The sequence below is a fragment of the Octopus sinensis genome, linkage group LG10 (genome assembly GCF_006345805.1).
Source record: "Octopus sinensis linkage group LG10, ASM634580v1, whole genome shotgun sequence".
NCBI classification, from domain to species: domain Eukaryota; kingdom Metazoa; phylum Mollusca; class Cephalopoda; order Octopoda; family Octopodidae; genus Octopus; species Octopus sinensis.
This window is the reverse complement of record NC_043006.1, coordinates 25536210-25563528: the sequence shown is the minus strand read 5'-3', so window position 1 is coordinate 25563528 and position 27319 is coordinate 25536210. Positions and strand designations below refer to the sequence as shown.

At 35.4% G+C, this 27319-nt stretch overlaps 1 protein-coding gene across 1 annotated transcript in view; it reads right to left on the bottom strand.

The window, feature by feature from the left end:
• The window catches only part of LOC115216758 (tubulin gamma-1 chain), a 31117-nt gene extending 5083 nt beyond the window's left edge, over window positions 1-26034 (bottom strand). The window contains exons 1-10 of the mRNA XM_029786320.2: window positions 25703-26034; window positions 22224-22274; window positions 19178-19239; window positions 18017-18184; window positions 15429-15497; window positions 12252-12331; window positions 7420-7546; window positions 5793-5879; window positions 3359-3508; window positions 914-1066 (exon numbers count right to left, since the gene is read on the bottom strand). Coding sequence (XP_029642180.1) covers window positions 914-1066; window positions 3359-3508; window positions 5793-5879; window positions 7420-7546; window positions 12252-12331; window positions 15429-15497; window positions 18017-18184; window positions 19178-19239; window positions 22224-22274; window positions 25703-25751 — 996 coding nt within the window. The 5' untranslated portion in view covers window positions 25752-26034. The remainder of the gene's footprint in view (window positions 1-913; window positions 1067-3358; window positions 3509-5792; window positions 5880-7419; window positions 7547-12251; window positions 12332-15428; window positions 15498-18016; window positions 18185-19177; window positions 19240-22223; window positions 22275-25702) is intronic.
• Between the last annotated feature and the right edge of the window lie 1285 nt (window positions 26035-27319).

Sequence of the window (27319 nt, the reverse complement as noted above, 5' to 3'; positions counted from 1 at the left end):
TTGAATTTATATCGTATGTTAAAATCAGATGTAAACCAGGTGATGATGGAAATAATGCATAAAAAAAAATTAAGTTACTGAATTGTGGTGTAATAACATAGGGTGATAGACAGTATCAGATATACCACTACATGTAATAATGTAAGGTGATGGACAGTATCAGAAATATTAATGCAGAATTCTAGATTTATAATCCAATTTCTAACAAGATTTTATGCCAAAAATAATTTTAAATAGTTAGTGAGACAAACTGTCAGTAAATATACTCCATTATATACTCCAAGACTTCTACAATAGGCATTGTTGTAGGAATGATAATGAATTACAAATAAAAGAACAAATTTTTAAAAAGTCATTTTATTTGGTAAAAAGGCCATGAATTATTTCTAAAACTTCAAAATAAAAAACAAAACAAAAAAACAATCTGAATATTTTATAGTAGCTAAGATGTAAACTATAAGATTTAATCATTAACTATATGTCATTTTAGAATGGAAATTGTAGTTGTGATACCTGTGCCGGTGGCACGTAAAAAGCACCATCAGAACGTGGCTGATGCCAGTGCCGCCTTGACTGGCTTCTGTACCGGTGGCATGTAAAAAGCACCAACCAATCGTGGCCCTTGCCAGCCTCGCCTGGCACGTAAAAAGCACCCACTACACTCATGGAGTGTTGGTGTTAGGAAGGGCATCCAGCTGTAGAAACACTGCCAGATCAGACTGGAGCCTGGTGCAGCCTCCTGGCTTCCCAGACCCCAGTTGAACCATCCAACCCATGCTAGCATGGAAAACGGATGTTAAACGATGATGATGATGAATATAAAAATTTTCAAGTGACTGCTTCAAAAGATTAAAAACTTACATCTGAAGGATGTTACATAAAAGCTATATATCATGAAAAATAATCATTTTACCTGTGTAGGATCTACTTCACCTTGAATGATATTCAATATTGAAATATAGCAGTGCTTGTCTTGTCTATGAACAGGCGTTGAGACCATCATGTTTTTTGGTTGTAATAGCCTACGCATCACATCGAGGACAGTAGTTTTTCTCACACTAGCAACCTGTATGGAAAAATCACAAAATAAATTTTAAAAAACTAACTGAAATGCGATGTAGTGACGGAGAGAATAAAAAGAAGCAAATATGATGTAACAGTTATAAAATTAAGTTCAAGGTAGAGGCAATAACAGAAAATGTTTAAGATTATAACTTTTCAGACAAGAACCCTCGCCTATATTTTGATTGATCTGATCTTTGGTTCACATTAATTCCTGTGTACCCACAAGATACCTTATAATAATCAATGGTGAATCCAACTGAAACAAGATGTAAATATAAATGCTCACATTAAAACATTTCTCATGAATAGTTTGGAAAATTAAAATCTTATTAAAATCATTCCAAGAGATTTTGATATTTAATCAGAAAGTAGTTAAAATCTCCAATAAAAATTTATCTATTTAGAATGGGAAAAATTTTGAGCTATTTATATATGTTTTACATGCAAGTGAGAATGTCGAAGTTGTTGACTACTTCACATATTGCAGCAGCATGATCTATAACAGCATTAGCTGCGAGCCTGACATCTTAAAAGACGTGGATATGCTAAGGCAGTTTTAGACTCACTGGACATGGAAATTTGGTACTGCCAATAACTGAGCAGGAGAACAAAGGTTTGGGTCTTTAGATCTCTAGTCCTTGTTCTCTTGCTCTACAGTTTGAGAATTTCCAAGGCCCTTAGGGGCCACCTGAACACTTTTGGCACCAGGACACTTCACAGGATTATGGGTGGATTTCGTCTCCAACCAACTATACTATATAAATGGATGTACATATGGATATATGTATATGTATGGAGATATAAATATATATATATATATATGAATATGAGTAAAGAGATTATATGCAAGAAGAATGGCCTATCAAAAAGTTAAATATGCCCAACTAAAAATTCATAAACTACCATAAAACCTAATAGACAAATATAAAATAAAATAAATATCCACTGACTAAAAAAGTCTTATGTAAATATACACACATATATATATATACATATATATATACATATACATACATATTCATATATATATATATACATATACACACATATTCATATATATATATATACATATACACACACACACACATATATATATATATATATATATACGCACACACACATATATATATATATATACATACACATAAATTATTTTTTAGGGAATAACAATTCCGGCATAACAGAGGTTCAAATTATTCTCAATGAAGAAATATATTTTAATTTAGAGATAGTATACCCCTACTTATTTTTATTTTAAATACCTACTGTTTTATTCCTTGGCAACACGTGTTTCATGAGGTACATCCTCGGGTTCCTAAACCACTCCGTGTTTCCCTGGAACCCCTTTCAAGATGCCACCCCAATCATCAGGCCCTTATAACTTTATCAACTTTCAATACAATAAACTATATTTTAATTTTTAAATCCCATAAATATGTGCAAAATAAGTATGTTTAGTTTCACTGGACTCTACAGTACAAGCCATAATTCAGATAAAAATTCAAACAAAGATAAAAAGTTACTTTTATTTCTGTAACTTTTTATCTGGCAGAATGAATACGGTTTTTCACAGTTGAATTTCACCTTCAGAGAACAGCCTAACTCTTTAAATTTAGATATTGAGAGACAAATAAGCTACATTTGAAAATTAGCTACATATTTGAGAAGAAATAGAGATGCAACAGATAAAAAGTGCATTCCAGAAGTTTTAAGACTTTTTTTAGGACAGGTAGTTATAACTGTCTTAGATTATTGTAATTTTAGTATATCATTACTATATATCTAATGAACTACCCTACCAACTGTTATTTTTTTAATTCTAGACTGAAGGAACAGCAGCAACAGCACTTTCAACACACCCTACTAAACACTGCTTGTCACAATTCCATCCTAGTAATCAACTACTTGAAAGAGATAGATATCAAAACCGCCCCCCCCACATTCTAAACCTTGCACCCTGTGATTTTTAATTGTTCCCCATGCTAAAGGAGAACCTCAGGGAGTCATTCTGAAGCCATTGCAAAGATAAAGGAAGCAGTGTCAAGGGTCCAAACACCTTCACTTTGGCGGACTTCCATGGGGCCTTCACAAAGTGACCAAATTGCTACAACAAGTACATTGAAGTCAGAGGAACCTACTTTGAAGGAGATTAGAGCTTTTTTTCCCCTCGTAATTAATAAATGTCTCTCCTGAAACAATCTCAAAAGTTCTGGAATGCACCTCATATATTTAATGAAGAAATAGAAAAATAGTAAAGAAAATGAGAGGAAGTAAGGTAAAACATGATCATTACATGTGGGTCAGTTGTTAACGGTGTATAACCAGTCATTAAGAAATGAAGTCGTGGTGTAGGAATAAGAGAAGCAATCAAGCCTACAAGATCATTATTCATGTATCCAGGGTAACGCAGTGTAGCTGTGCTTGTTGACATCACAATTGAGACCTGCAAGTACAAAGAAAGAGAATGGGAAATATAATTTTTACCATCATATTAAATTTACAAAAATGAAGAACTAACATGTAATTGGCAACAAGTGGGGTCAAAATGGGAGGAAAATGAAAGAGACAAAGTAGTGCTGAAACGTATTATTTGAAGGAGTAATGTGCCATAACAAGGAACTATCACAAGTAAAGACATCAGGCATTTAAAATCATCTATTAATTAATTAATCAAGATGTTGTAAATTACTAATAATATCAATTTCTAACATAGACACGAGATTACACTGAAAGGTGGGCTTTAATCAATATCTTCACTCCAGATTGATGAAAGGCAAAGATATTTTTCTCAACACTCCACACTGATTTTCCCAGCCCAGTAACACCTCTAGCAAGTGATATGTTTTAGGGTGGAACTGTCATAGAATTCTTTGATTAATAAATCTAATCTTCAAAGTAATTGAGAGCAAAAGCAGATCAGGATGGAGTTAATTTAGGTGTGGGCTTGTGCCAAACAATTTAGGTTCCAGTAGTACAATTAAAAGAGAAAATTAAGCAAAGAAATCTATTTTGCTTCTGTTGACATGCAGAAGGTCTTTCACAGTATCCCACCACTGTATTGAGTAGCTTACAAGATCCTTGGAAGAAATGTATGTATATCCTTCAAGCAATTTAGGATCAGCACTAAGTGGGAATCATTCTTGAGGAAGTGAAAAATACTGTAGAATACAGGTTCAAGGCAGAATAAGCAGGAGTTACAAAGGATAAATCCTGCAGAGTTCAAATTCTTACTTTCTGGAACGTTACTGAGCAGTTGCAGGAATGGCATGATTTCCTTGTTCTCAATTTTATCAGCTTCAGAAAAGATTTCAAAAGTCTCAACAGGAAAGTTATCTAGAGTCTATTCTGTGACTGCAAAACACCTAACACAAATATCATTCAACAGCTGTACAAAGACATTCACTGTCAAGTGATACACCGCGGAAGACTGTTAAAACCTTTCAAAGTAAACAATGATGTTTTTGAAAGTAACTGTTAAGGTGAAGGAGCAAACTAGGCAAGCTAAAAGAGTAATTGCTAAAAAATCTCTTTGCAAATGACATTTATCTGATATCCCAGAATGACAAATACATGCAGGAAAAAGAAACAGATAGGCTAATAGATAATAATGAAAACTACAGTGAGAGTTGACCCTGACTCTGTCATGGTTGAAAATCAAATGTTGAATGAAAACAATTGTTTTACATATCTCAGAAGGCATGATGTCTACAAGTGAAGGTAGAGAGGAAGGTACCAATGCACAATTTAGGAAAGTAAATCAAACTTTTAATATTTTAAAATCAAGCTTAAAAGTAAAGGCTGTCCTAACATATTAAGCTGAGAATTTTCAATAGAAATGTCAAATCCACCTTACTATATTGTGCTGGATCATAAGTGAATAAACATAAATATCCTCAGACTGTAACAAATATTCATGATCATGTGCTTCAAACGCATCCTAAACATTTGATAGCCAGAAATTGTGAACGACAAAGAACTCTGGATTAGAGCTAAGCAAAATCAATCAGTCAATAAATAGCAAAATTTAAGTAGAGATAGGTAGGTTATACACTTTAGAAGACGGCGAGGTTATACACTTTAGAAAGGCGGCAAGCAGGCAGAAACGTTAGCACGCCGGGCAAAATGCATAGCTGTATTTCGTCAGCTGTTACATTCTGGGTTCAAATTCCGCCGAGGTCAACTTTGCCTTTCATCCTTTCGGGGTCGATGTAATCGACTTAATCCGTTTGTCTGTCCCCTCTGTGTTTAGCCCCTTGTGAGTAGTAAAGAAATATATACACTTTAGAAGACAAAGGGGATGTTTGGTAAGATAAGTCTTGGACTGGAACCCAGAGAGAAAAAGAAGATAGGGTGCCTATAATCACTTGGCAGAAATAGAACTGAAGATGACAGATATGACACAAAACCAAATGAATAGGAAGGTTCGGGACAACACATTGGAAGATTGTTAATGAGAGATCCAGAAGTATAAGCAAGCCATGATGACGATATTGAGAGATTAAATATACAATAAACATTCATTCTTTCTTCAGCTTTTTAGTTTTTTTGTCATTAAAATATAGACATTCAGAACAAGATGTCTTTGGTACCATGAAGCAGTTCACTTTTGTAAGTAGTAGCAGTAAGAAAGATTTTGTGTAACTGAAATGTGAAGTCATTACATTTTATCTTTCCTCTTTCTACTTAAGTCTAATGCAAAAAGAGTTAAGATTGTTTTCTGAACCCACCAATGAGTTGATCTGACCAAAAGTTGGATTCTGAATGCGAAGGCGATCAGTTGCAATTCGGTGAAGAGCTGTGTTATCCAAAACAACCTGTAAAACAAGAAATGATCAAGAATATAAACAAAATTACATTAATACTGAAAACATCAGCATCTTAAAAGACAATCAACTAAACATTATGCTCAGATCTAACAACTTGCATTATAAATCATACCATGTATAAGATGTTCAATTCAGAAATGAAATTTTTTTTTTAATATGACAAAGAGGATGATAATCTTCTATTAGTCATACTGCGTTGAAGAGGGAGAGGTCCTAATTCCAGTTACGCTAAGTAAAATAGGTACTTTATCTGTGAACTGAAAATGTTATGACTATTAACATCATAGTCAGCAAACTAGCAACTCAACTGTTCAACCATCATATCAGTTTTTTTTTTACCATTTTATATTGTATTATCTTTAGTTGTATTATATCCATTTTCCTTATAAGCATAGGATAGTTGTTGGAAAATTTTACACGTGGAAACTTTTGTCAGCTAAGCATAACAAAGCATTCAGATTTATGAACCTTATTCAGTGGTGAAACAGAATAATTAGAAAAACTGGATAATGTAGTCTTAGATACACTCTGTCTTAATAAGAGACAAGTTGGTCAGACTGTCGAGAGGTTACCTACCATTAGACAGGAAACTAGGTTCAAATGTTTACAACAGAGTGGACTTTGTTAAAAGTAAAAGATAGATAGGTGTTAAAGAAGGGAAGGAGTAAGTCTACACCCAATCTTAGCTAATGTACCATTTCTTTAAATGATAAACGATAAACATCACCCTTTTCAAGACTAGCCAGCCTCATGGGCTCAGTTTCTCGGTTTCTATGGCATATGTGTTCCCCCCAGCTGGACAGGACGCCAGTCCATCGCAGCATTACTCAAGAAACAAGAAGAGTGAGTGAGAGAAAGTTGTGGCGAAAGAGTACAACAGGGGTCACCACTGCCCCCTGCCAGAGCCTCGTGGAGCTTTTAGGTGTTTTCGCTCAATAAACACATACAACGCCCAGTCTGGGAATCGAAACTGCGATCCTCTGACCGCGAGTCTGCTGCCCTAACCACTAGGCCATTGCACCTCCTACAATTTCTTTACTTACTCTCTTTTCTCTTTTACTTGCTTCAGTCATTTGACTGCGGCCATGCTGGAGCACCGCCTTTAATCGAGCAACTCGACCCCGGGACTTATGCTTTTGTAAGCCCAGTACTTATTCTATCGGTCTCTTTTGCCGAACCGCTAGGTAACGGGGACATAAACACACCAGCATCGGTTGTCATGCAATGCTAGGGGGACAAACACAGACACACACATGCACATATACGACACATATACATATATACGACAGGCTTCTTTCAGTTTCCGTCTACCAAATCCACTCAGAAGGCTTTGGTCGGCCCGAGGTTACAGTAGAAGACACTTGCCTATGGTGCCATGCAGTGGGATTGAACCTGGAACCATGTGGTTGGTAAACAAGCTACTTACCACGCAGCCGCTCCTGCGCCTAATTTTCAGATTCTAATTAAAACCCATTGAGCTAAACAGAACATTGAAAGCTTAACATTGTAAAAACATTAAAGAGCTTACCACACAGTCTGCATTCAATGTAAGTCTCTTCAATGTTAATAGAGAATTATATGGTTGGACAACAACATCTGATATTTCATCCAGATTTGGAAATACTGAATATGTCTGAATAAGCTTTTTGGGAAACCTGCAAATAAATCAATACTTTTAATCATATCAAGCTAACAAGATATCAATCAAGACATAAAAATACAAGATTACATTTTACTCCTGAGTAATCACAGGTGTAGATTTTCGTGACACACCCAGACTGGCATATATCTATACACACAAACATATATATATACCAGCTCACTGATGCGAACCTTTCCTTCGTTGGAAACTAAACTCTGCTTGCGAAGACCTGTTGAGGCAAGTGAAATCGAAATCAAATTCGATGATTGGCCTCCATGCTAGTGGAGCGCTAAGAGCACCATCTGAGTGTGATCGTTGCCAGAGCAGCTAACTGGCTTCTGTGCTGGTGGCACACAAAAAGCACCATTCAAGCATGGTCGTTACCAGCGTCACCTTACTGGCACATGAAAAAACATTCAAACGAGGTTGTTGCCAGTGCCGCTGGACTGGCTCCTGTGCAGGTGGCACATAAAAACAACCATTTGGGCGTGGCCGTTACCAGTACCGCCTGACTGGCCCTCATATCGGTGGCACATAAAAGCACCTACTACACTCTCGGGGTGGTTGACAGTAGGAAGGGCACCCAGCTGTTGAAACTCTGCCAGATCAAGATTGGAGCCTGATGCAGCCATCTGGCTCGCCAGTCCTCAGTCAAATCGGCCAACCCATGTTAGCATGGAAAGAGAACATTAAATGATGATGATGATGGTGAGATATATATATATATATATATTATATATATATATACATATACTCTTTTACTTGTTTCAGTCATTTGACTTGCAGCCATGCTGGAGCATTGCATTTAGTTAAGCAAATCGCCCCCAGGACTTATTCTTTGGAAGCCTAGTACTTATTTTATCGGTCTCCTTTGCCAAACCGCTAAGTTATGGGGACGTAAACACACCACCATTGGTTATCAAGCAATGTCATGGGGACCAACACAGACACACAAACATATACACACACATATATACATTGTGTTAACAAGATGAGGACAAATATCTATCAATTGTAAATAATGTACATAATTCCTCATCTCTTAAATATAGAACTGTGGTATAGATGTAAGTATGTACATATAGGTATGTATATATGCATATATATACATATGTATTTATATATATATATATATCTATATACATATACATATATATGTATATGTACATTTATGTCTATACATATATATATGCATATATACATTTATGTCTATACATATATAGCTGTGTATATATATATACACACACATATATAGTTATATACATACATACACATACACTCATACACACCTTAATATTTCTTTAAAATATCATTCAACTATTACATTTGTCGTAACCTTTTTGAGGCTGCTATTTCAGGCAAGTGCCTTTATGGGTAAATAAACATAAAGGCACTTGCCTGAAACAATAACAACCTTGGTTGAGGGAATATGGTATCATGGAAGCCATATTTGTACTGTGACAGCTACCGGAGACAATAATGAATCACTGTTTTACTACCATTATCTTGCAAGGTTGCAAGAGCTTAATGGATTGTGAGACATATAGAAAACTTAAGAAATTCAGAAAGCATATTTAAGAATAACAATATTTACTGTTCGACTAAGAGTACAATTGAGTCATATCCTGCATCTCTTTGTATTACAGACTTTATAGCCAAACCAAAGCTCAACTACAAAAGCACCCGGAGAGCTCAGACCTCTGCCAAGCAGCTCACTTCCACCCATATACATGCATGCCGTATACATATATATATATATGTACATGTATATACATACATATATAGGTATGTATGTATATATATATATATATATATATATATATATACACATATATAGTTATGTACATACATACACATACACATACACACCTTAATATTTCTTTAAAATATCATTTCACTATTACATTTGTCATAACCTTTTTGAGGCTGCTATTTCAGGCAAGTGCCTTTATCGGTAAATAAACATAAAGGCAAGTCATCCTAACAAGACATCTGCGTTGGTTGGGTCATGCCCTCTGTCGTCAACCAGGAGAATTCATCTACGAAGCAATTGCTCCAGCTCCCCTTCAGGGTTGGCGAAAGCGATGTGGTGGACAACGAAAAACAGTCAAGGCTGATCTGGAACCCAACCTAGGCCCCCATATCTACGGCGTTCGCTGCTGGAATAATGAGTGGTTGGAGATCACGCGGTCGTCAGCCTCAAATTGCCAGGCCTGGTTGGCGTTTGTGAGAGATGCAGCATTGAGGATGAATGAAGCCAGCTCAACCCACCCCGGGTGAAGGCTGTCAAGTCAAGTCATGCTGAAAATTGCTCAATTTCCCAAACCAACATCAACAAAAACATAACCTTCTTAGGAGAGGTAAAAAAAAACCTTTTAAAAACAGGAATCATCTGAAGCAGTTATAATACACCGCTCCTGTCGCCATTATAACCACCGATACTAATTTATCTTCCTCCCATATTTATCTCGAGCATTGTCATCAACACTGTATCTACAATCACCACAATCAGTTTCTTTAAACAGTTGAAAATCCATTATCTGATACTCATGGGACTGAGATTGTTGCAGGTTTTTCATGTTTCTAATTTCTGAGTGCTTTATTAAAAAAAAAAATTGCATCTATAAAACAGAACAGTTTGAGGATAGAAACCAGATCTAAACACAATAGCTTATAGACATACTCTGAATGTAGTTCTATATAAATCTTAAATATTTTCTTTTTATACTTAAGACCATTAGAAATGTTAAGATATCAGCCTCTACTCACGTTGTCATGCTTTGATTAAAAGGTTACAGCATAGATTAGATTACTTAGATAAGTTTCAGCCAAAGTTGAATCAGGCCATATCTAATTTCATAGCACCACCTGAAAGAGATATGCAGTCAGCTCTGGGGAACCGTAGCCCATTCAAGCAGAGGATTATTGTTTTCAGAGACATATCTGGGTGGTTTATCTGGTATTTGTTGGGGGTAATCATCTAGGGATCGTTTGAATGCCGTGACGTCACTTTCCTCCCTTCTGTGTGTCTGGCATGATGTTGAAGAGAGCAGGGCCAATTGAGGTGAAATAGTTCTGTCATAGTGTTGTGATACGACACAAACATTTCTGTAGTGGACAGAGGGCATGGGGGCCAAGCCTCGGACAAATCTTAAAGATGGGCAATGTTGATGGAATATTTTCCACATCATACAGATGATATAGAGCTCACAGCGGCGGTGGAGGGAGCAAAGCCTGAGCTTTTTGAGTTGATCCCAATAGTCAAGGCTTGTCATGTCATCCTCCACAGACCTTGGCCAAGCAGCTCATAGTAACATAGATACATGAGTAAAATTACTAATAGAGAAACGAAAATAAACTTTGGAAACAGCAACGCCACCATAAGTTACGTGGAAACAATGAACGTATTCTCAAGGGAGATAATCATTGTAATACTTCATGTAAAGTAAAGATAAATGAAAAATCCTTCAAGAATCCATAAAATTCCCGGATCACTCCCAAAATTTCATCATCTGTTCCTTGTGTCATTACCAACTTTTCCTGCAAGTTTCATCAAATACCATTCACAACTTTTTGAGTTATTTTGCACACAGATGGACAGAAGAACAAACCAATGCCGATGAAAACAACCCCCTTCCTTGGTGGAGGTAAAAATCTATGTACTTGGGAAGTTTAACATATTTTGCATGTATTCATGTAAACACACACAATCTTTCCATGAAACAGAAAAGAAAGCAATTCACAGGCCTATTATGTTATGCCAAAATTATTTCTATGTTTATGTATAGCATGTGTGTTACTGTGTATAATTAGGATATCTAAGTATACTGGTTACTTAAATGTAGAAGTTGTGTGTTTGGTACGTGTTTAGAGTAGGTTTAGTGTGCTAATGGAAAACATGCTTGCAGAATGCTGATGGCCTGGTTCTCCTAGCAGAATTGGTCAAAATTATGAAATCTATGAATTTCTCAGATGTAGCTATTTTCTTTTATTTAGATGATGCCATAGGCGCAGGAGGTGACTAAATTAAATCACAGTTTCTACAATATGGAAGTATGAAAAAATTCAGGGAGCTGTTTTGTGTGTTAGCAATGAAAATTTCTCTCTTTGTGCAAATGGCAGACTGTAAGAAGTTTTTAAAAGGAAAGAAAGCATGGTAAGGAAGTATAGGCACTGAATTTGAAAATTCTTCAGAAAAGAGGAAAAGTAGGATAAGCATGATCTATATATGTAATGTTTCCTTATATGAATGGCTGAGCAAGTCATCCATCAAATTATCAATAGAAGGTAACTGTCTTGATATAGATATGCAAAGTTAATTGAAGATGAGGTGTTGGTGCAGAGTGAACATGGAATTAGATGACTGAGAAGGAAGTAGCAAATATGATGATGTTAGATTTCAGGCTGCTGGTAAAAAACCATGACAACTGTACAGTAAACTGTGTACCAAATACAATAAATGCAGAGTAATTTCCAGTAGACCAAGTTCTTGGTTCTGGTATCACTTTATAGAAATATCACAGCTTGCATTTTCTCTCTTCTTCAAGTCAATGCATCAATAGCAAATAATTTTCGTTACAAGAAAATCAAGCAAATAAGCTTTTCCATTGCACATGTATGAAATAAGGACTGAGGAACTGATAGTGGATTAATTTTAGCTCTCAACTTCATTATTATACATTTCACAGTAAAAAAAAAAAATGCACGTTTCCAATTACCTGTCATTTAACTTTTCCAACATATATGATCCTAAACCTGATCCAGTTCCACCTGCTATTGAATGACAAAGAACAAACCCCTGAAACAAATAAAAAAAACATTTCTGAACACAAAGAAGCCAGAGACAAGTCAATTATCTTTTAACATTTTAAAAATTTTGGATGAAGACAAGGTGTTCAGGCTAAATCTAATAACATGTATAAAAGGAAAAGGAAAGAATATCTCATCCAAAAATAAGTTGTTTTTAATTTTAATCGAAAAATACCAATTAGATTATGGCTGGAAAATAACAGTTTACCCAAAGTATCCACACTCAGTTTCCACCACAGCCTCCAGATGGCTTTGGAACCTGGTGCATGTGTTCCTCACTATAACCCTGGGAAGAGCTTTGAACACCTCTTTGACCTTGGTATTGCAGGTAGAGCAGTTGGTTTCCTTCTCAACTATGGCCCACACACAGTAATCCATGGTATTACAATGAGAATTAGAAGGCCAGAAATTGGGGCTGGTGAAGTCAGAGAAATTCTTCAACAACCACTTTTGACTTTTACCAAGCAAGGAGCCAAATCCTGCTGTCACACATATGACCTTCCATTAGCAACCCTCTCCAGCCAAGGATTGACCAGTCTCCAGCAGCTTTATATAGCTGTCTTAATTGTGCCTAAGGTTCAATTCAGATGGGTTTGTGAAGCTGTTCAAAGATATAGGAATGAATGCCAGTGTGTGGACAGACAGAACACCTCCTGGCCATGGCTTTGTAGTCTCTGTTGCAGCTGTCTATGTCATTTCTTACAGCCTCTACACAGCATTAAGCAGCAGTCACGATATCAGCATTTTGACACCCAGCACAAATCATCATAATGCGGGTAACTCTTTTCAAATATTTAGATAGCTTCCGGTCCTCCATGTCAGCTAACTTTTTCTCATCTACAACTTTAATCTTTATGCTCTCCAATACTGTTAACTAATCACTAATTCATCAAGCTGTACCTGAAAAAAAAAAAGTCATAGAAAATCATCAAATTAGCCTGAACACCCTGTATCCTATGTTCAGGTGGAGGCTGTGCAGAGACTGCATGTCTCAAGGCAGTAAAGACCATGGCAGAGGTAGTCAGATCAGAGAGAAAAACCTGAGCAAAATAATGAAATCAATAAACTTTCTTGGCTGAGTCAATTTACATACACACGACTCACTGAAATTGGGTTATATTAGACAGATCATCACTTAACATCCATTTTCCATGCTGATAAGCAAGAGGGCTGCACCAGGCAGCAGTCATCTGTTTTGGCCCTTCCTTACTCTCTTTTTCTCATTTCAGTCATTTGACTGCAGCCATGCTGGAGCACTGCCTTTAATCGAGCAACTCGACCCCGGGACTTATTCTTTTCTAAGCCCAGTACTTATTCTATCGGTCTCTTTTGCCGAACCGCTAAGTAACGGGGACATAAACACACCAGCATCGGTTGTCAAGCAATGCTAGGGGGACACACAGACACACAAACACATATATATATACATATATACGACAGGCTTCTTTCAGTTTCCGTCTACCAAATCCACTCACAAGGCTTTGGTCGGGCTGAGGCTATAGTAGAAGACACTTGCCCAAGGTGCCATGCAGTGGGACTGAACCCAGAACCATGTGGTTGGTAAACAAGCTACTTACCACACAGCCACACCAACCACTTTACAAAGTGTACTGGGTGCTTTTTATGTGGTGCCAGAACAAGTGCTTTTTACATGGTGCCAGCATGTATGCATGACAAGGACTTCTCAGCTAAAAGAGGGAGAGGAACCAAGAGAAGTAGCCATGTCAGGCGAAAGATTGGAGCTAAGATAGAGGGACAGGGATAGCTGTCTTACTACAGAGAAGACACTTGGTTACCTCAGTAGGATAAGGGAGGCAGGTGGGAGAGTTAGAAAGATAGACAAGTCAGAGTGAGAGAAAGAGGGCCTACCTACAGGGAACAATGGGGTGGGGACACAGTAAAGGTAGTACTGAGGGAATAGAGATGTTCTTTAAAAGTGTGAGGGGAGATAATTAGAGATAGCAAGTGATGGTGAGTGGAATTGGAGTAGCTGGCAGGTGGATATGGTGGATGAGCAGAGACATGGAAGGTGTGTGGATAAGCATGTGATGGTAAGTAAAAGGGCAGTGGGTGGAGAGTTGGGGAATTTTGCCAGAAGATGGAATTGTGTGTGAGGAGTAGCAGGGCATAACCTTTCTGCTTCTTCCTAAGCTAAGTATAACTGTCTCCAAGCTTCCCTTCTAGCTGCCTGATACAGTTGTCTGCTACCATCATTCTTTCAATCCTGTCACTCTAAAAACTCTATCTACTACACTATTCCACCACCACATCACCCTATATCTGTTGGTCTGTGGCACTCAGTAAGTTGTCCTATAGGAACTTCCAGCTGTCTTCTATATTACATGTCTATAGATCCTCTTTCATGTTAAATGCTTCAGTTATGACGTCTCTAAATCTCTGACTGGTCAAAAGATCCTTAAACTTCCAGACTAGTCTGCTTCTTGGAATCTTTCTAACTTGAAGAATGAGTATAGCAAGGAATTTAATGTACAGGTAGGAGTTCACCAAGGATCAGTTCTCAGCCCCCTCTTATTTATCATAGTCCTCCAGGCCATAACAGAGGAATTAAGACTGGCTGCCTTGGGAGCTCCTCTATGCTGATGATCATGTTCTTAGTGCAGAATCACTAGAGAAGAAATTTCAGGTGTAGAAACAAGGCCTGGAATCAAAGGACCTTAGAATTAATTTATCAAAGACCAAAGTCCAATAAGCAGCAGGAAAACAGAAAAATCACTAGACCTTTCAGGGAGATGGCCTTGCTTGATATATAGAAAAGGAGTTGTACATTCTTAGTGTTTATTGTACCTACACATCTTTCACACACAAAGACTACTTTCTCTGTTAACTTTTCTCTTATACTGCTGCACCTCTTATGTGTCCATAGTCTAAATTTACAATTATTTTAGAATTTAATTGAAACACATAAAGTAGTATTTTTGGTTATAAATATAGTAACAAAAGGGTTAAATACTAAATTATTCAACTGAATAAAATTTCATTAATTTGAAGAATAAAAAAATTGTATTTACTTTCAACATGTCTTGAACATTTATGTGCGAGCTGATTAACAAGAGATTAGTACTTACCTCAAGACTGTCACTTCCATCAGCTTCTCGATCAATGATATCAAATATTTCCTCATATAACTTTTCACCCTAAAAACATCACAAATATTAGTTTAAGTACTCTTTCATATCATTTATTTTAGATCTTGAGCAGGAAGAGTGTCTATAACCATAGGGACTCCTATACTAGCTAAGTGAGTCAGTGTTGTGTTTAGTTCAAATTGTCATAGGTTAATAAGAAGTATTGAATATTGAGTGAAGACACACTGGGATATAAAACACAGTGGTTGCTCTTGAACCCAAATTGGGTTTCAACTTGTGTACCAAGTCTCTGAGGCAAAGCATATTATATCATATGAGAGAAATACATAGCAAAATCATTTCATATAGTTATTCATTATTCTTTTTCTTAATGTACACAGTTGGTGTAGAATATTCCACTTTTAGAATAACTCCAATTTTTTCTAGTCTAAGTTTATCTGTTCCAATGCTGTGAACGGTACTCATTTTTGTTTAAATACTGGTATGGCGTTCTCTTTTCTTTGAAACTATGCCTTCATTTTGGTACAAAGACCTAATTTATTCAGGAAAAATATTTAACTTTTTTTTCAATTTGTCCAACAACTTATTTTTACAGGAAGGTAAAACCATTTATACTTTTACAGAAAAGATTTATGGGGAAGTCCCATAAATTAAGCAATTCCATCCAGTCAGTACCAAACAAGTTTGTTGTATTATTTAACACAAAAACTTTAACCTTTAAGGTTTTTTCACAAAATGTAATGTTACTTATCAATTTGCCCTTAAAATATAATTTTTTTTCCTGAAACACCACAGGCAATTTTAAAGGTTTTATTTAATTTAGGTCTCCCAATCTTTTTCCATATATCTGGATTACCGAGATGTCGCTGCCTGTATCCAATTGTAACTTTACATTTGTGTTAATTTTTACACACATAAATTTTTTTTAAGGCTTGTTTGTATTTTTGTCACCAATAATCCATTTATGTGATTTTTTTTCTGCTGAACCATTTTTTAGGTTTTGTCCTACAACGTGACTTTTTATGGCCTATTTTACCACACTTTCAGCATTTTATATTTTTAAATGGATGGTTATTTTTAAAATGTAGACCACCACACCCATAACATTTTTCTGTCTATTTTCTTATCCATTACTGGTCAGCACAATTTTATTTGTCATGTCATAGATTAATAATCTTCAGACATTCTTCTACTACTGCCTGCAGAGTTAAATTTTGGTCCTGTTCTAATTTTGTTGATATCTGGGAACATATATCAGCATCTTTGCTTGCAGTAAGCACTTGAACAAAAATTAAAGACTTGAACATGTCCTGAGTTAACTTGTTCAATTTGAATTTCTCACACCTTCTGTTAACCACTCTGGCATAGGTGACAAAATCATCTTTTTTGGCCAAATTTAAACCTTGTCAGTGAGTATTGAACAGGGAATTCTTTCATTGAAAATTTTCAATAAAATATTTATTTATTTCATTGAAACAAATCTCACCTGGCTTCTCCAGCAGAATATAATTACTATATTTTTTCATGTTCAGCAGGGGATAACTTTCTTTAAAATAGTACACTTTTTTCTTATTGGACCAACTTTTACACTCTTCTTTGAAGATTTCTTCATATCTTCGAAAATATGCAGAGAAGGTAATCCCTTCTTCTGGATTATAGCTGAATTCTTCAATTGAATTTGTTATGCTGTCTGGCAAGTATGAACCTAAACTATTTTCAAACTTGTAGTTGCTGTTACAACTGCACCAGGGAGGCCAATAAATTCTCCATGTTTGATTTTTTTCTTTGGTTTGTACCAAAAATAAAAACCCTAAACATCCAACACAAACTTTGAACAACTCGTTGCCACTTTTATATCCTTGTATTCGATATATAATGAAGCAGGAAGGAAGTATATACATGATGCACTACTATTACTATTACACGAGACTCAATGCTTTATATCAAAGGTTCACAGCGAACTGCTACCAACACGAACTGCCAACTGCTCATAGTTCTTTAATTTATAACAATGAGTCAGTTCACCGTTAGTCACTTGGTGGGGGTGGTTTGGAATCCTTCCACAACAAAATGCATGGTAGTATCAAATAAAAAATTGCTAAATAGTGGCAGATTTTAGAGACCAAAAGGAACTATGAAGTCAATGAAAACTGAAGGAATGCAAAAATGGCTGTTGTAGTGTAACAAGATGCGAGGTACTGGTCTAGATAAGGTAAACATTTAGTCTGGTTATCTGTAATACTAACTTTACTTTCCTAAAAAATTTCCTGGCAGTTTAAAAATAAATAATCTAAAAAGTTCAAAGTTTAACCCTTTAGCATTCAGATTACTCTGTCAAATGTAAAGCCTGTTTAATTACATTGTTTTAAATTAATTGTTCAGCATCTTGTAACTCTGAGATTTTGATGATGTCCCTGTTTATTTTTAGAATGACTTTGTAGGATAGGTTTGAGAGGTCAGAGCTGGCTGGTTTGAGCATAAAACAGGAAGACAATTTTGGCCAGATATGGCCGGTTTAAACACTAAAGGGTTAAATAGTTATGTAAACAGAAATATAAAATGTATACCTGTGAAAAACCAACAGCCCAGTTATTTCCTGCACCCCCTCCTTGCTTGCCAAGGAAAACATTCTCAGGGTTATATAGTTTGGCATAAGGAGATGACATGATAGTGTTAATAACTCTTGGTTCAAGATCAAGGAGTACAGCACGGGGAATATAATGTTCATCATCAGCCTAGTAGGAGAAAGAATTACAATATAAATGCTGAAAATGATAGAATTTATTACATTCAATACATTATTGCAACACAATAATTATCTTAAAAAAATACACAATAGGGATAGGCGTGGCTATGTGGTAAAAAGCTTGCTTCCCAACCACATGGCAGCTTAGGCAAGTGTCTTCTACTACAGCCTCAGGCTGACCAAAGCCTTGTGAGTGGATTTGGTAGAGGGAAACTGAAAGAAGCCCATTGTATATATATATATATATATTTGTGTGTGTGTGTTTGTCCCCACACATACCATCCACTTGACAACCGATGTTGGTCTGTTTATGTCCCCAAAACTTAGTGGTTCAGCAAAAGAGAATGATAGAATAAGTACAAGGCTTACAAAGAATAAGTACCAGGGTCGATTTCTTCGACTAAAAGCAGTGCTCCAGCACACCCACAATCAAATGACTGAAACAAGTCAATGAATAAAAGAATATCAGAAATATAGTGACCCATCAGAGTCAAATAACTTTAGAAATTTTATCCATAACTAATTACAATTTGAATGATTTAGTTCACTCGATTGAAGTCAATTTGCCACCAAGCCATCTTTGTCCAGTGAAAATAATACATTCCTAAGATAAAACTGACATCCAAGTTCTTTCTATGTTATGATGTCAGAATTATATCTCTAATCTTATTTAAAATGTTTAATTCATAATGCAAAATTTACAGTGCATCTGAAGAGGTTTCCCTACAAATTTTTATATAAACAAGCTTATGTTGAGAAACAGAAAATGTCTAAACTATCAAACTGAAAAATTAATTTCACTTTGTGACAGATGGATCCAGTTTATATTCACACCAATACATCTTCAGTAGGGTTCCAGCAACATAATTTGCAGGACATTTTCAAATTTGAATGAAGTGTCTCAAACAATTTATTCTACTTGATTTTAAAAAATATCTGAATTTGAAGTCTTTTTAATTAAAAAAAAAAATCACAAACTTACCTGATAAAAAAATACATCCTTCCGATCTAAACCTTCTGTTGCAAAGTTTTCCAAAATCCCTTCTGCATGATAAAACAATATAATGTATGACTTATTTCTAGATTTAAACAGAATAAAAGAAAAAACAAATTTTAAATTAACTCTTAATTTTTTTTTCTTGCACCATGAATATCTATGTCCACATTCAGTTTCAATATACAAGTGTTTCTTTAATTAGTCCTAGATTGATCAGCAATTGATTAATTGTTCAATTTATGATATATAAAATATTTTTCTCATATCTATTGTTTACATACGCAAAAACTCAGAACATAACTAGCTCTTATTGATTAAATATAAAATGATGGTTGTCATCTAGCTTTTTTTCCACCTATCAGATTTCTTCATAACTTGATTTCCTGTATTTAAAGTGGCAATAGCAAATCTTCATAGTTTCTCATTGTTGGAGATATTTAAAAAACTACTTTTACTAATTACTATTTTGTTCTTTCATGTGTATAATACTGTTCTATCATGTGCATAATACTGATTAAAAAAATTTTTTTTTTGCAAAGGTACAACATGTCACATTTATTGAGAAATAAGAATGAATTCTCTAACTCTTCCCTCGAATTTCTTGACATTTCTGTCAGCATCCACCACTCCACTCTCAATACCTCCAACCACTACAAATACTCCTACCTTAACTTCTCCTCCTCCCACCCTACCCACACCCAGCTCTCCATCCCCTACTCCCAATTCCTCCATCTGTGCTGGTTCTGCAGTGATAACCATGACTTTGAGACTCATACTCCTAGCTGCCACAGTGATCTCTAGATCTGGGAGTGAGGGATTCTGTGAGAGACTTTCTCTAGGTTGATTAATGCCCAGAACAGCAGTTTACTTTTGGCTAAATACTTCTCCTGCATTTGCATTACTATGAAGAGAGCATCAGTACTACTTGTTGCAGGCATAAAAGTGAACTGTCTAATCCTCTTTTTAAGTCGTGTTATAACACTTTGTAACTTTCAGGAACTGGTCCAGCAACTCGATACGTTTGTAATTATTTCTCTCTTTTGGAATCACCTTTAAGTTTATAAGCTTAATTAAATATTGCTACAGTGTGAGAAGCTATCATTTACATAGTGCTTCCACTACTTTCTGGGTCAAGTTGTATGCATAACAATAACTTTTTACAAGTGGACTGATTCAGCAAAAGCTGAGACAGCTACATAAAGCTGCTGGAGACTGGTCAATCCTTGGCTGGAGAGGGTTGCTACTGGAAGTGTTAGATGTTAATGGTTTCAGCTGGGAATTTAAGCTGCAATATTCATTTACCCAACTAGAAATAAGCGTCTTTGGTGGTTTTCACCACACCTATCCAAACACTGATTAATTATATGTTCACATGACTTATTTGTACTGCTGCCTCATTTTACATAGCTATAAACAAAATTCTTCCACATAAAGAAAGACATTTTAAAAACAACCCCGAAAATTTAAGTTTTGTGTGGTTTGAATTATTGCAAGTACCAACTTGTATCTGTAATTCTAAGGAATTCAGTTCCATAAAAGAGGGGTGGAAAGATGCTTGTTGTTTAGGCACCAGGTCAGCTGTGAAGGAGCAAATGTGGTTGAAAATATTTCAACTATGACAATCCATTTTTTTTTCCAGATGCAGTGTTACCTTATCCAATGTCTTTTTCAAGACATTAGGTATGATTTGTGAAGGATTCCACTGGTTGTAAAGCAACATGTAGGTGTTTCTTGCAATGTGAAAGGACAAATGTGGAAAAGGGAGGCAAAAAAAGAACAGAAGTGATGCTAAGAGAACTAGTGGATGTGTCAGGTGTTGAGAAACCAAGTTTGCATGCATCTATCCTAGTAACCATCAGAATTGAACTATGAATGACAAAGTTAACATTTGGCAGAAGGTTAGGATTAGTAGTAAACTAATAAGGCTGTTTAATTGTGAAGCAGATGTGGTCAAATGGTTGAGGAAAGTGAGATAAGGACTGGAAATGCAAAGACTGTCAGACATGGATTTTATGCTACTATCCTAAAGAGAGTTACTTTAGAATTATATTTATAAGTGAGTAAAAGAAGACAACCAATTACATGAATGGAAAAGAAAAACCAGTCTGAAAGAGGCTTTCACAGAGGTGAAAGTAAGCAAAGAAGGATTAAATGAATCAAGGAATAGATGGACATGTAAGCTAATGAGATTAGAACATTGGCTGCATATACTAGAGAGAGCTGAGATTCCTCATTGACATGAGTTCGAGAGAAAGGAGACTAGATTTCTTTTGGTAAATAATCATACAAAGAAATGGAGATATATTTTAAGTTTTTAAATTTATTTATTTATTATTATATATATATATTTTTTTGCAAGCTTGCCATTGTGTTAAGCGATCTTTAGATCAGGAGGGGACATGCAATGCAATAGTACGATATAGAGGGTAGGTATGGAAAAAAAGGCAAAAAAAAAAAAAAATGATGCCAGGTGAGGCATCATTTGACATGTTAAAAAAAGGTCTATTTGCATCGTTTTTGGTACCAATCAAATTCTCTTTTTGTTTCATGTTATTATGATTTCTTTTGTGGAACTTCTAGTAAAGGACAAAATTAATTTAGACTAGATTATTTCGTTTTTCACCAATTTAACCACACTTCCTTAGTGAGGCGCAGCATAATAGAAGTGATATGAGAGATATGTCCATTACGTAGGTCTAAGTGAGGCAGTAATAAAGTATACTACTTCATAGTAGTCTAACAGATGGGGAGATTGGGTGAGTGTTAGTTTACCTAATAGCTGGGAGGCATTTTCTTGGATACATAACAAATATGATTTGACAACTGTGTAAAAGAATTTATAAATTAATTCCTAACGCATTATTTAGTTATTTCATCTCAACAATTAAACGATATTTCATTCCTACAGTTCCAAATCAACATATTCTCAAACTTACACCACTGCACTCCCACTAGAGGCAATGGTACTTCATAGATCATGTTATCAAGTAATTTAAAAAATATCATGAAACAGAAAATGGAAGATCAATACCTGGACTAATACCATGTTCTGCACACAACTGCTTCCAAAATTCCATGCCAACTGAGGAGAAAATAGATACACAGATAAATAAGTAACATAATTTCAACAAATATTAGGGCTATTAATTGAAAAGCTACAGTTAAGTGTTGTTAGAATTTTTCTATGAAATAGCTGTAACTTGTCTATCAAGAAGTTATGTCCAGATCTCAACCAAATCGAATTACCCAGTATTACATATCAGCATGAGAAGAATATTAAATTTTGAAAAGAAATTTTTTTAACCTACTTTAGTCATATTTAAGATATTTCAGCACACTCAGACATGTGAAGACCTGCTGCAGAAATATTCCAGGAAGAAAATTCTCTGAGATGTGTGTAAACACATTGGGCTGTGAATGATGATATTAGATCATAGGCAAACCTTTCACTGCATAAATAGTCCTGGAGAAAATTCTCTTCCGAGAGGGCATGTGAAATGCATGAATCCTTACAACCCAATGATGTTATTCACAGCCCAATGTGTTTTCCCACATTGTCTAGAAGGAGAATTTTCTCCTGGGACTATTTTAGTGGAAGATCTTCACATGTCTGAGTGTATTTGAACATGTTCAATATGACTTTACATGAATATATTCAGGATATATGTTGACTTTATTTTGGTATTCAAAATATAGCCTCACTAAACCTTGCTGAAATAAAATTATCAGTAATCTCACCTGTGTGATAGATAGTATTGGTTATTAGCATATTTAATGCAAGGAGCATTAAAAACCCAAAACAAAATCAAAAAGCAGTGAGAAAAACCATTTTGTATTAAAGACTTAATATTTTTTCATTTGCCCCGTCAACAATAGGTAAAAACTCAAGACAAGTTAATCCATTTTATCCTTATCTACTCGCATATTGCCTTTCATGCTGCTATTGCAAAACTAATTTGGTTTAGACATTAAAATAATTAAGAACTAAGTTTCTAAACATTGTTTTTTCTGTACCAACAAACATACATTTCTGTATATTTACTTAGTGATTCCTTTGCCACCTCTTTAAAGCCCTTCTTCACTGAAGATGTTAAAGACAAAACATATGCAAAGGGGTCTTCCACACTTGCCAGAAAAATAAGAAAATAATAAATTTTTTTACTCCTTGCATATTTGATTGCAAGTTAACTATTTAATAACTCTGCATTAAATATGCTAACACACACTTAGCTACTATTTATTATTTTGACAGTATTTAATTATTTTCATTTTGTTATAGCATTATCAAAGACAAAACTTACAAAATACTAATAATGCAATGATCCACTCTATATAAATTACAAACACCACAAAATAATTACATTTTTAATGTATATACTCTTTTACTTGTTCCAGTCATTTGACTGTGGCCATGCTGGAGCGCCACCTTTTTAGTCGAGCAAATCGACCCCAGGACTTATTATTTGTAAGCCTAGTACTTATTCTATCGAACCACTAAGTTACGGGGACGTAAACACACCAGCATCGGTTGTCAAGCGATGTTGGGGGGACAAACACAGATACACAAACATATATACGACGGGCTTCTTTCAGTTTCCGTCTACCAAATCCACTCACAAGGCTTTGGTTGGACCGAGGCTATAGTAGAAGACACTTGCCAAAGGTGCCACGCAGTGGGACTGAATCCGGAACCATGTGGTTCATAAGCAAGCTACTTACCACACAGCCACTCCTACACCTATACTACAATTCGAGCAGTATGACAAGATCTATTGTACATTTCTTCATGAAGTGAATATTCCAGTTCAAATACTAATATTCTCTGCAAGGCCTAACTTTTTGGTAAAAGAATTCATTTGACTAAATCAAATAAAATAATTTGCTTGTGTTTCTATCCATGGGAAATGAAATATCAGTCATGAAACCTGTGCTAAATGAGAAATCACAATAAAATAAAGGTGTTCTGTCCATCTTCCTAACCAAAGTGTAAATACTACAAAAACTTTATAAATAATAAAGAAATTGTTGCAAAAGAGAGATAACACTGAAGTAGCTTCCCATTGCTAATTCCAAACCAATCAAACAAACTGAACTTACAACAGTACCCACTTACAACCAGCTGTCCCAGAGCTGATTAGAGTGGTATTCACAAGGGAATTAAGTTGCAATTTTAGTTATGTAAAATAAAATATTAAAACATTAAACTATCAATTCAACACCTTTACTTAGCCAGCATGAGTGGTTAGTTACTCTTTTATGATTCTGAATTATTGAACTGACAAACATGGTGCAGCAGTAATTCCAGAGACTAAATTTCATTTAATTCACATATCACAAATACTTTTGGGAAAAGTAAACATCACAAACTATCACATTCACCAAAAATCTGTTCCATACCATAAATTTCCACTAGAACAAAGATTTACATTGCAACCAAGATACTCAAGATTTTCAGATTCCAGCTAAGATTCTGTATATAAACAATCTGCAATAAAAAGGCAAGGGAGTGGAATCTTTCAACGAATCCTGAGCATCACATAATCTCAGCAATCCTCATTAGTAGATTTTACCCCCTCTTTTAGTTAACCAAGTTTCAAAGATAAAGAACCATATAGTTGTTTATTGCATAACCCAGCTATATAAAGATTTTCATTAACTGAAAATTCCGAAAAATAAAAAGAGGGGTCATATGGAGTGCTAAAGCCAAAATTCAACAAATACCCTTCAGTTGGAAAAGCTTACGATTACATAGTGATTTCATATAAAAAAATTATAACCCTAATTAGCGAAGGTAAAGAATACGCACACCACCAGATTTCGGCGGTTAGGGTTGGTTTTAAGGTTCGGATTATGCCGAAACTGGGTGGTGTGCATATTCTTTACTTCCGCCCCTAATTTACACCACCTAAAATTAGCTTTCATTTTATCTTATCAAGTTTCAGCTCACGAGCTGTGGCCATGCTGGGGCACCGCTGTGAAAAATTTCATTGAAATTCATTTTTCAGAAAGTTTATCAACGTCGGTGAGGGGTGCCACACATCTGTAGTTACACCTAAAATTTTTATCATACAGTATACAAAAAGACTTGCACTGGAACGTGGACAGAAGTTACTGATTCCCTAGACGGCTGACAATTGTTATTTACAAAACGAAAAGTGTGTTTAAATGAAAAGACGAGTTTTGGAGACAGCCTCGACGGTGCAGAAGTTGAAGAAACAATAAACCTTCGACATACTAGGTACCCGAAAAATTCAGAATTTAAGTGTTGCTAAACTTTTCTGCTGCCAAGTTGGGATAACTAGAATAAAAATTACTAAATGGATGTAAATAACTTTATTAAAATATAAACTATAAGTAGGCTTTCTGGTTAAATATATTAACCATAAATACATTTGCACAATGTAAATAAAGAAAAACGAGAAATCGTTTTAAAAGTATCAGCAATGTACAATATAAATAGTTTAATGAGAGAAAAAGATGTATATAATGTTAAAAAGAATATATATTTACTTTGATTGCCACATTGGCCTAGTTGTAATGTGATCATTTCACGAGGCATCTTGTCTAAATGGGATGATGAGGCACGAAAAATGTATTGACTATCTCTTCAGAAATGGCGGCAAAGTTCGGGTTGAAGATTTTACGTAAATCGCGAATAAGTTCAAAATGTTTGGGAAGGAAGAAGAAGTGTGTGAGAATATAGTACAAGATATAAATCATATATTATGTATTTCCAGATTTTTTTCGGTTATCCCTAAGGTAACCGTCTGAAACAATTACTTTTCAAAATAAAAAAAAATACCCGCCCTGAACATTGCGCATGCTTAGACGACTGCTGACTTGCGAAAGCGTGTGGGACTTTTCACAATTATGGAGATGTACTTGCATAGCAAGTGACTTGATCTGAGATCGTGTGCTGGAACGAAAACAATTGCAGCGTGGAAGATGTTTAGGCGATCTTTCGTTTGTAGTAGCATGTTTCCGTCGATGATTTCCGTAAAAAACTTTTATTTTTTTACATATGGCCTTGCGGGAACATTTTAAGTAATGAAAGCGAAAAAGACTAAGAGAAAGCGATTTTATGACGAGGGAATTTCTTTTGAAGTTAGCGAAGCATTGATGTACATGTGTGTGTTTGATGGGGTGTGGGAGACAGACAGTATGTTGTGTAAGTGAAGTGCTTCTGTTAGTGTATGTGAAGAGACAGAGAGAGTAATGTGTGAAAGAGAGAGATAACTGAAATATTTTACTCGGTGTATGTGTATATGTATGTATGCATGTATGTGTGTGTATGTATCTATGTATGTGTGTGTGTATGTATCTATGTATGTGTGTGTATGTATGTATGGCCGATTCAGTGTAATTTTTTACTCGGTGTATGTGTATATGTATGTATGCATGTATGTGTGTGTATGTATCTATGTATGTGTGTGTGTATGTATCTATGTATGTGTGTGTGTATGTATGTATGGCCGATTCAGTGTAATTTTTTACTCGGTGTATGTGTATATGTATGTCTGAATGTATGTATGTATGTGTGTATGTATCTATGTATGTGTATGTATGTATGTATGGCCGATTCAGTGTAATTTTTTACTCGGTGTATGTGTATATGTATGTCTGCATGTATGTGTGTGTGTGTATGTATCTACACATACACCGAGTAAAAAATTTCAGTTATCTCTCTCTTTCACACATTACTCTCTCTGTCTCTTCACACACTAACAGAAGCACTTCACTTACACAACATACTGTCTGTCTCCTACACCCCATCAAACACACACACACACACACACACACATGTACATCAATGCTTTGATAACTTCAAAAGAAATTCCCTCGTCATAAAATCGCTTTCTCTTAGTCTCTTTCACTCTCATTACTTAAAATGTTCCCGCAAGCCCATATGTAAAAAAATAAAAGTTTTTTACGGAAATCATTGACGGAAACGTGCTACTACAAACGAAAGATCGCCGATGTTTATAAGCCACTAGCAGTATCGCCCGGCGTTGCTCGGGTTTGTAAGGGAAATAACTATATAAGCATTTGTAGAGAGTTATAGCCAAAAAAATAGCAAAAAAATGCATTAAGAATGGAAAACAAATGATGGTAATTGTTATATTTCGG